The 11,334-nt window shown below is 36.8% G+C and overlaps 1 protein-coding gene across 1 annotated transcript in view; it reads left to right on the top strand.

Moving 5' to 3' along the window:
* Positions 1-334: 334 nt before the first annotated feature.
* The window catches only part of LOC145720381 (uncharacterized), a gene marked incomplete at its 5' end in the record, with an annotated part of 59,777 nt that continues 48,777 nt past the window's right edge, over positions 335-11,334 (top strand). The window contains one exon of the mRNA XM_081813149.1: positions 335-741. Coding sequence (XP_081669275.1) covers positions 335-741 — 407 coding nt within the window. The remainder of the gene's footprint in view (positions 742-11,334) is intronic.

Raw genomic sequence — 11,334 nt, 5'->3', positions numbered from 1 at the left:
TCCCTTGTTTATAGGACTGGGGTCCTTACTGTCTAAAGGCAGGCTACAAGCTGTGGGGCCACTCCCAGCTCCAACGGCAAAACTATCATTTATTTCCATGTGGTACTCTCCACGACATGCGTCTTTGCTTTAAAGCCAACAGAAGAGCACTTGCTGCAGCTTCAAATCTCTCTGACTTCTGTGGCTGACCCGCAGAACCTATTTAAAAGGACTCACCCAACAAGGTCATGCCAGTATGTGCCAGCAGGGGGCAGGAATCTCGGGAGCGGTCTTAGAATTCTGCCGGCCGCAGACAGTATACATTCTTATGCTTGACTTTGAAATACCTAATTAAAAATTGTTCTCTTCTGTTTTCCCACAGCCCAGTGAGAGTCACAGAGATCCCAGGAGAAGACATCCACCTAGGCCACCGCTTCCTCCTCCTCCTCCATATTTTCATTTTGGTCCAAGACTTGTTCTACCCCCTCCTCCACCTTATGGCCCAGGGAGAATTCCACCATCTCTGCCTGTATTCCATTATGGCCCAGGTTATCCATATCCACTTTTCCAACCAAGACCTTATCCAACTGGACCTCCAACTGGATACCCTTTAATTTATCCTCCCTTTATTCCTGAACCCCAAACACAAACTATTATAACATACTCCACTACAACCACAACAGATGCCACTACCACCCAAACGGACTCCGCTGCCCCCACAACTACCGCTTCGACTCCCCGAAAGACAACTACCGCTTCAACGCCCCAAAAGACAACTTTTTAGATAAACTCATTTCAATGTTTGGATGAGAATGAGATATTCCTAAGCTCTGAGCTTTGGGAATGAATAATCTTAGAAAGAAACTACAAAACAATCCACACAAACATTATGACAACACAGTGAAAATAAAGAGTCTAGCAACAATATGAAACTGCCAGTGTTGTCATGAGGGCCACCAGTTTGGCCCCCCCTTTGCCACCCCAGTGAAGATTAGTGCTGCTGGAAGCCTGACCTTATAACATGAAGTCAAGGAGGTAATTAGGGAAAAATACAGTGAGCTATCTGGACTTACACTTAGGGTGATGGAGCTGGAAAATTAGGTGACAGGATGCCCTCTTGAGTACCACAGCCAGCATACAACTACAAAACACAAAACAACAGGTTAATAGATATTTAAATTAAATAGTCTTAGGTCTCCCCACAGCATTCTCCCTGCAATATTCCTGAGTACCACCTGATTCCACCTGAAAATATGATAAATTTTCATATTCTCTGCTCAATTCCAGAATAGAAATGCCTTTCTAGCAAATCAAAATATTTATATGAAAAATGAAGCACAAGTCTTGGAATCTGATATGAAAAAACATTTTCCAAGCTAAGTTAGAAACAGCTGATGGTTTCAAACATCAATAATAAAAGGCAGATGGCTGAGACTCCACAAAGTTTCCCTTGCTTCCAACTATTAGGTAAGGTTTTAATCAAAAGTATTTCAGAAATGGCCTCACTATACCCTGAAAGCTGTATCTTTCATACATTTTTGACTGTTGAAGTACAAAACTCCATTCTCCTTTCAGGACACAACCACTCACACTGTCACCAAACACATGAATCAAAATTTCTCAAGGATATCTAATGTAAGCACAAATTTGTTTATATGTGCTTAATGTTATCTTTAATCCTACAGATATTTGTTGAGAATCTACTATGATACAGAATCTCTTCAGTAGCTGAGCAATTAGCAGTAAGGAAGGCAGTCAAAGTCACTACCTTCAGGGAGCTTCCATTGTAGTAGGACAAAAAAAGAAAAAGTAAACACATGTATATGTAAGAAGTGAGAAGTACTTTGAAAAAAATAAGAAAGGCAAAGAGATATAAAGTAGTGTTTTATTTGAGATAATCAGAAAGAACCTCTCTGATAAAGTAGTATTTAGGCAAAGGCTTGAAGAGCATTAAGAAGTCAAGTATTCAGAGATCTAAAGAAAGAGTCCTGAAGGCAGAAGGGCTCCAACATAGAAAGGTCTGAAGTAGCAGGGAATGTTTTGTGCAAGAGCACCAGGAAAATGGTAATGTGACTCACACTCAGTAAGAAAGGAGGGGAGTTGAAGGTAAATAATACCAAGAAGGCAGAGACAGACCACATCATAAAGGACCTGGGATTTGAATTTTACTCTAAATATATGAGAGGTCATTGGAGTTTTAAACAAAGGAATAATATTATCTAATAAGCATTTTCAAAACTTCATCCCTCTAGCTGCTTTGAGTACCACACTGTAAGGAGAACAAGCGTAGAGGCTATTTCAAGAATCCTGGTGTGAAACGTCAGGGCTTAGACTAGAATGGGATCAATGAAAGAGGGGAGAAGTGGTCAGACATAGAAACAGCTAAAAAAAAAAAAATATTCAAAAGTATTTGATGAAGTGTTGGACCTGGGTTTTAAAGCAAAAGAAATAATCTAGAAAGAACTATGATATTTTGGGCCCAAGCAAGCATGTGAATAATGGTGTCATTTAATGAGAGAGGTAAGACTGGAGAAGACTCACAGTGTAAAGATTTGAAATATCATAGTTCCTGCACTGGATATGTTAAGTTTCATATCTTTAACTTTGGTATTATTTTTTATTACTGGAGTAACGTGATCACCACAAATTTAGCATCTTAAAACAAAACAAATGCATTTTGTACAGTTCTATGGACCACAAGTCCACAAAATAGCAGGGCTCAACTACTTTCTCTGCTTTGAGTCTCACAAGGCTGAAGTCAAGTTTATTGGCAGAGCTACATTCCTGTTTGGAGACTCTAGGGGAGAATGTTCCAAGGCTCATTCGTCTCTCCTACCCATCTCTTCTGTCTCACTCTTTTCTACATCTCTCTGACTCCACCCAGAGAAATTTATCTACTTTTAAGCGCTCACATGACTAGATTGAGCCTATCAAAATGATCCAGGATAAGCTCTCTATAAAGATCTATATTTTAATAACATCTAAAAAGTCCTTTTGCAGCAGTGCCTAGATTAGTATTTGATTAAATAACCAGAGGATGGAAACCTTGAGAGGCACATCCTTAGAAACCTACCTATAACAACTTCCAAGTGGAGATACTGAGCAGACAGGATATATGCAAGAGCAGAATAAATGGGAGGACTGAATTCAACCAGGATGCCCATTTGGCAGGGAATAATGACAGAAAGATAGATTGGGAAGAGGAGCTATTCAAGGAATTTGGTTATGTATGAGCTAAGTTATACCACAAAGGCTGGTGCAAGTTTACAAATTGGATATAATGACAACTCAGACTGAGCCACGTATACTTCCACTTCGTATTATTATCAAATATGTGAACAGGCAAAGAACACAATATGCAGAGATGAAGAAATGTGGTATCAGTGGGTTCCCGGCACTTCCCTCCTTCCTTATATAGGCATACCCAAATTTTGTAAGTCTCGACAGCCAATGTAGACTGAAAAATCCACCAGATCACAGAACTTAGAACTGACTTTAAACTGTTTAGGCATGGGGAGGGGTGCATCAGCACTGAAAGGTTCACTATATTGCCTTTTAAGAAATCACTTGCTGAACCAGTTATTGAACCTAATGTTGAAAAATTAGAGTTATTGTAATATTAACTGTGAATATTTTTGAGTTATTAATAAATTGACTACAACAGTTAACACCAACTACCAAGTATTATATACCTATTATATATTTGAAACTGACTGCAAAATATAGATACCAAAAGACAGATAAAAACAGATATATATAGTTGACACTTGAATAACATGGGGGTTAAGGGCACCAATCCCCATGAAGTCTAAAATCTACATATACCTTTGACTCCCAAAAAACTTAACTACTAATAGTCAACTGTTGACTAGAAGCCTTACCAATAACAAAAACAGTCAATTAATACATGTTATATGTATTATATACTGTATTCTTATAATAAAGTAAGTTAAAGAAAAGAAAATGTTGTTATGGAAATCATAAGGAAAATACTTTTTCAGTACTGTACTATAAATAATCTATGAAGAGTAGATCTGTTCAGTTCAAACCCATGCTGTTCAAGAGTCAACTCTGTGTGTATGTGTGTGTACTGCTCTACAATACATGTGTTATTTTCCTTCTTGAGATGAGGCTCAGAGAGCTAAAATAATTTGGCATCTCATTAGTGGCAGAGCCAGGATTCCAACTCAAGTAGATCCATATTCTTTACAAAATGCTTACGATTTCTAACATTCCCATTTTGATTTTATGTTATCACTAACTCCCACTGTCTACTTTCTCTGCTCCCACTCCTAGGTCAATGAACACTGCTGAGGGAGCTCACAAATCTATGCTGTCTGGACAGGCTATATAATCCTGCCATTTACTACAATAAGTCCATTTTATCTACACTCTCTCCTCTATATTAAGAGCAACCTAAGAGCAAAAGTATAAATCACTAATCTTTACAAACATGCAAATTAAAATCTCAACAATTTTGTAAATGAAAATAGAATTAAACCTTGAGCCAAAATGAAATAACAATATAAAGAAGACACCATGTATATAACCATTCCTGTTATTCTGAGTAAACACAACCCTGCTAAGCCTATTCACAAGGATGAAAAATAATCTCACTTTGGTTCCTGTTAAGTACTCCTTATTTTACTGACTGTAATGCTGGGTAATGTTTACTTCATAATGGCAGCCTTCTGAAGATGCCTCTCCACATGGGTTATGTTCTACTGTGATGTCATTCAGCACTGCCAATTACAAACAATATGGATGTAGCAACACAAATGGTCAGGTCTTTAGAATATCTCCCATGTGTCCAACTATCCCAAGCTGCTATTGAAGAATCATATCATTAAACAGTGGTTAAGAAATTCACAAATATCCAGGAAAATCCTGCACAAATATTGATCAAAGGGACTTTTATGGAAATATTTATTCATAAGGGTCATTTTGAAGGAATGTCAAATCTCTTAGATAACTCTTAAAGTGAGCAGAGGAGTTTAAGTGTCAAGGAAATTCAGATTATAGCAGAAACTCTAGGGTGTCATAGGAAAATCCACTTCCCTTTTTTTTTCTGGACATACAGCTAGACTACATCTCCCAATCTTCCTTGCAATGAGGTGTGGCCATGTGCTTGAACTCAGGCAATGAGATGGGAGCAGAAAGTGATGTGTCACTTCTAAATCCAGCCATAAATCTTTCCTGTGTGTTCCTTCAGGATCTTCACATTTGCATTTGTGGTTCATATCCTGAGACCCCTCCTGCAAGCTTCTAAGTTTTAATAATTCCAAACATTACCTTTCTTCCCTTAGCCTTAGAAATACTAGCTTCTTTCTATTTCCATGACACCTTAGTGTTTTCTCTTTACCTTTTCAATTACCCAGTTAACAATCTGTAATGCCTAGTTAATAATCCTTGATATTAAATTCTCTTTACTAAAAATAACTGGTGTTATTTGTGTCTCCTGATGGGGCCATGACTGATACAGTAACTAAGGGACTGCAACATCCACTGGGCTCTACAAGTATTAATGGTCTCAGGTTCAGACCATGATGTTTAATCTCACACAACAAAATGTTCTTCACCAAGTACAAGTGTACTTAGCATTCACTTAGAAAGCATACAAAACATGTAACAACACAACATACTTGGTAACAGCTTGGTAGAGATTTGGTGGATTTTAGGCTTCCTATGTCCCACTTTGAACCTGAGATGTACATGGTCATGAGAAACAAGTCTGAATATGAATGGAAAACTTAAGTTCAGAGAAGTCTTAATTCCTTATTGATTGCAGGGGAATTTGATACAGTTAATGGGCCATGGCTGTGTGTTCTGAAGGCTCAGGCTAGAGGGATATTTTTATGGGTTTACTATGGTCAACCTAAACTATGGTAACATCTCACCTGTAAATGTGATATCTTAAACATCATTCTTAGCAACATCTTGATGGATATGCATCCTCAGCCAAGAGAAAGAAAAGCAAAAATAAACTTTGGGGACTATACCAAATTAAAAAGGAAAGCAAAGGAAACCATCAACAAAATAAAAAGGCAGCTACTGAATGGGAGAAGGTATTTGCAAAATGTATCTGATAAGGGATTAGTATCCAAAATATATAAAGAACTTATACAACTCAACACCAAAAAAAAATGATAATAATAATCCAATTAAAAATAGGCAGAAGACATGAACAGACATTTCTCCAAAGAAGACATATAGATGGCCAACAGACACTGAAAAGATGCTCAACATCACTCATCATCAAGGAAATGCAAATCAAAACTACAATGAGATATCACCTCACACCAGTCAGAATGGCTAGAATAAAAAAGACAAGAAATAAAAACTGTTGGCAAGAATGTGGAGAAAAAAGGGCCCTCATGCACTGTTAGTGGGAATATAAGTTAGTGCATCCACTATGGAAAACAGTGCTGTGGTTCCTCAAAAAATTAAAAATAGAAATATCATATGATCCAGTAATTTCACTACCATTTACCCAAAGAAAATGAAAACACTTATTTGAAAAGATAAATGCACTCCTATGTTTACTGCAGCATTATCTACAACAGTCAAGATATGGAAGCAACTCAACTGTCCACTGATAGATGAATGGATAAAGATGTGGACTGTGTGTCAGTGTGTGTTTGTGTGTATGTGTGTGTATAATCGAATATTACTCAGCCATAAAAAAGAATGAGATCTTGCCACTTGTGACAACATGGATGGACCTAAAGGATATTATATAAATGAAATAAGTCAAAGAAAGACAAATACCATATGATTTCACTTAGATTTCACTTTAGATGTGAAATCTAAAAAAGCAAAACAAACAAACAAAAAACATACTTTTAAATACAGATAACAAACTGGTGGTTGTCAGAGGGGAGGTGGGAGAAGGGAGGGATGGATGAAATAGATGAAGGTAATGAAGAGGTACAAACTTCCAGTTATAAAATAAATAAAAGTACACCATAGGCAATATAGTCAATAATATTGTAAGAATCAGGGGACCTGGATGGTACAGTCAGTTAAGTGTCTGACTTTTGGTTTTGGCTCAGATCATGATCTCAGGGTCAAGAGATCAAGCCCCACAATGAGAGATTGAGCCCTGGGTAGGGCTTCATGCTCAGAGGCTTGAGATTGAGATGCTTTTTCTCCCTCTCCCTCTGCTCCTCCCCATGCTCATGTGTGCCTGCTCACGTTCGCTCACTCTCTCTAAAATAAATAAATAAATCTTTAAAAGGGGCACCTGGGTGGCTCAGTCATAAGTGAACAACTCTTGATTTCAGTTCAGGTCATAATCTCAGGGTCATGAGATCAAGCCCACCTCAGGCTCCATGCTCAGCACAGAGTCTGCTTGTTTCTCTCCCTCCCCCTCTGCTCCTCCCCCACTCTCTCTCCTTCCCTCTAAAATAAATAAATAAATAATAAATAAATAAATAATAAAATCTTTAAAATAGTAATACTGTAAAAATATATGGTGATAGATGGGTGACTACACCTATCTTGGTGAACATTGAGTCACGTACAGAATTACTGAATCAGTTATACACCTGAAATTAATATAACATTGTATGTCGGGGTGCCTGGGTGGCTCAGTCGTTAAGCGGCTGCTTTCGGCTCAGGTCATGATCCCAGGGTCCTGGGATCGAGCCCCACATCGGGCTCCCTGCTCAGCAGTGAGCCTGCTTCTCCCTCTCCCTCTCCCCCTGCTAGTGTTCCCTCTCTCGCTGTGTCTTTCTCTGTCAAATAAATAAGTAAATAAAATCTTTTAAAATATGTATATATATATATATATATATACATATATATATATAACATTATATGTCAACTATACTTCAATAAAAAAAGTGTCCAGCACAGAACTTGACAATTTATATATGCCAATAATGTTGTGTAACAAATTGCCTCAAAATACAGTGGCTTGAAACAAACAAAAATTATTTATTATCTATAAGAGTAACATAAAGACACTGAATGACTGGGAAGAGAGGGGGGGTGGAAAAAAGTATATCATGCAAAAACACAACCAAAAGGAAGTTGACGTACCTATACCAAAAGCAACTGAAATAGACTTAAAGACGAGAAGTATTACTAGAGATAAAAATACACATTTGCTAATACAAAAGGATCAAATTCAACAATAAGCTAACAATTTTAAATTTCTTTTAAAACAGCCCTAGTATATAATGCAAGAACTGACAGAACTAAAAGAGGAAGGTGTCGGGGTGCCTGGGTGGCTCAGCTGGTTAAGCGACTGCCTTCGGCTCAGGTCATGATCCTGGAGTCCCGGGATCGAGTCCCGCATCAGGCTCCCTGCTCGGCGGAGAGTCTGCTTCGCCCTCTGACCCTATCCCCTCTCATGTGTTCTTTCTCCCTCATTCTCTCTCTCTCAAATAAATAAATAAAATCTTAAAATAAATAAATAAAAGAGGAAGGTGTCTAATAGGACAGCAAACATAAATCACTGACTTTAATTGTGCTAAATACAGAATGCTTTATAAAAAATTTAATCTGTTAAGTAATTTTACTCACTAACAACATTTAGACTCTACCCACAACCTGAATTTCCTGTGATAAAAGACAATTACTACTTTAGGTACTATTTTAGAAAGTACCTAGTCAAAATCTTTTAAAGTCAGGTTTTAAAGTTTTACTTAAGCAACAGCGCAACAGTTTTTGTTTTTAAAAGAAGTGTGTTTCTGCCTGCTTCAGATACTCTATGTTGGCTATGACCCATGCAGAATTTGTTTCAGTTTTGACAATGCTCATCTTAATCCCTCAGGCAAGGTTCTACTACAACTAGAAATCACAACTTGTATTTTTTTTATTATGTTATGTTAATCACCACACAACTTGTATTTAAAACACTTGGCTGAAATGTATCTTGGGATCAAAACAATTTATAGCACCAAGGAGAAAGAAAGGTTAACCTTTAACAAAGTAAGAATGTTGCTAGAAAAGGTAATAATTTGTGAAGTAGTCAGCATTAACTTAGAAGATTTGTTGGGTCATATAAATGCAGAGCAACAGACTTGTGTCAAAAATAAAAATTAGCAAACTAATAAATTGTGCCTGAGTTCTGGCTGTCTTCTACAAGAGATCAGTAACAAAGATACAACAAGACAAAGAAAACTTGATAGTTTAAGGTCAATTTCAACTCAATTCCCCCATCACTACCAAAAGCCTTAAATCACCTCTAAAGTATAAATATGCCTTACCCTTCAATTACTAGAGACTTATACCAAAATATTTTAAAAACTGAATAAAGTAGGAAAGAAATTCCTATTGAAAGACAAACATTTACTGATTACACGGGTCAGATCTTATACGTCCAGTTTCATTTAATCTTCAGAACAATTCAATAAAGTAGAAATAGTACTCTTATTTTGTAGATGATAATGTGAAATCACATGTGATTAAGTAGCTGGCTATACAATGCACAACTAAACACAGGAGAGGAGCTGGTTTCAATTCAGACTACCTGACTTCATCCCACACACACCACTAATATAACAAAAGGCTTTCATGTTTTTCTGACTGCAACTCAAAGAAATATATTTCATATAATAATTCAATATATACTCATATGTATAACCATAAAATATTTCTTCAAAAAGTACTTACATTAATGTAATCTGTTATTTTCTTTTCTATTCTGCTCTATCCATTCTTTAAATTCTGTTTGCTACTCTCTAAATTAATATCACAAATTACTAATGGGTTGCATCCACATTTTAATAAGTGTTATCATTTTAAAAGTATGTTGATTAGTTAAGTAACTGGAAATCAATTGGGTTTGGGGAACAAAATAGCAGGGTGGAAAAAAATTCAAGCTCTGAAATGTGTCAAATTGAAGGCCAATTCCTATCAAATATTTGTACAAACCTAAGCAAGTTACTTGCCTTCCCTATGATTCCTTTTCTCATCAGTAACCTGCAATAGTAACATACATTGCAACCAGTTATTGTGAGGATTAAATAATCTAATCCACATAAAATGCTTAGCACACTGTCTAGGATGTGGTAAGGACTCAACAAATCACAGCTATTAGAGAATAAAGTATAACATGTTCTAACATAGCTAATTATGTCTCAAGTGAATAAATATCTCATATGGATAAATCTCTCAGTACCTGGATCATCTTAAACAAAAAAAATGATCTACTGTATTCATTTGCCATAAATTAAAAAAAGATTGTGCAATTTTCCTAAACCTACCATCTTTGCTAGGCTAGTGTATATTTATCTATTCATATTGTTCAGATAATGATGATAACACAACATACTTCCAGAACCCAAAATACCTTACAGTATTTTCTTACCCTTTAAGTAGTTCAGCTATTCATTAGCTACAGAAAAATTTTGTTTGAGATTTTAAGTAGTTCAGATGCCTGTTGGCAGTACCTTTAAATACAATTACATATCTATAAGAGAAATATCAAATTAAGGTTAAGAAACTACAGATTCTGTTTCCCAATTCTCCCTCTCCTTACACAAAATCTTTCCTCTTATTTCCAAAACTGAAATGAAGGATTTATTTCAACTGCCTCCGGACGTTCCCATTCTTCAAAATCCTGCTTCCCAAATAAGTCAACTCTTAACTGTATATATGTCAGTTCTGATTCATATGTCTAGATATGTGGAAACTCCAAGATCCACACCATTTTAAAACAGTACTTCCCAAGCAAGCTTTCACTTTTTAATCACTTCAGGGGAGTTTAAAAAATATTTTGCCTCTCTTCCTACTCCAGAGATCCTGATAAATTAGTCTTGGATAAGATCTAAGAATTGGGAATTTTTTAAAAGCTCCCCAGGAAATTTTAATGTGCATTCAAGTTTGAAAACCACTGTATTAGAGCATTCTGCATGTTTCCTCAAAGTTGCTACACAGTGACTGGATCACTATTCTATAAATGAAGCTGCCAAACTGGCAATTAAAACTGCCTTCTTTGTTTACATAAAGAAAATCAACAAAGATTATCTTCCTTCAACCTTTCTCTTAACTTCAATAAAAATCCTGACAGGGATGGGGCGCCTGGGTGTTTCAGTTGGTCCAGTCCCACTCTTGATTTCAGCTCAGGTCATGATCTCAGGATCATGGGGAGAAGCCCTACCTTGAACCCCACCTGGGGCTCTGCCTGGGCTCAGTGTAAGGCTCTGTGCTCAGGGGGGAATCTGCTAGAGATTCTCTCTCTGCCCCACCCGCACCCCATCCCCACCCTGCAAGACACGCACATGTGTGCTCGCTCTCTCAAATAAATAAATAAATATTTTTTTAAAAAGATCCTGACAGGAGTATTTAAGAAGGGATATTTCTCTGTGGAAGATCTTTTTCTTGAATTTTCATATTGTGGCTATC

The sequence above is a fragment of the Leptonychotes weddellii genome, chromosome 2 (assembly GCF_054177405.1).
Source record: "Leptonychotes weddellii isolate Sample4059 chromosome 2, ASM5417740v2, whole genome shotgun sequence".
Taxonomy (NCBI): Eukaryota; Metazoa; Chordata; class Mammalia; order Carnivora; family Phocidae; genus Leptonychotes; species Leptonychotes weddellii.
Note: the sequence above shows the minus strand (reverse complement) of the source record. Positions and strands in the feature narration are given on the sequence as shown.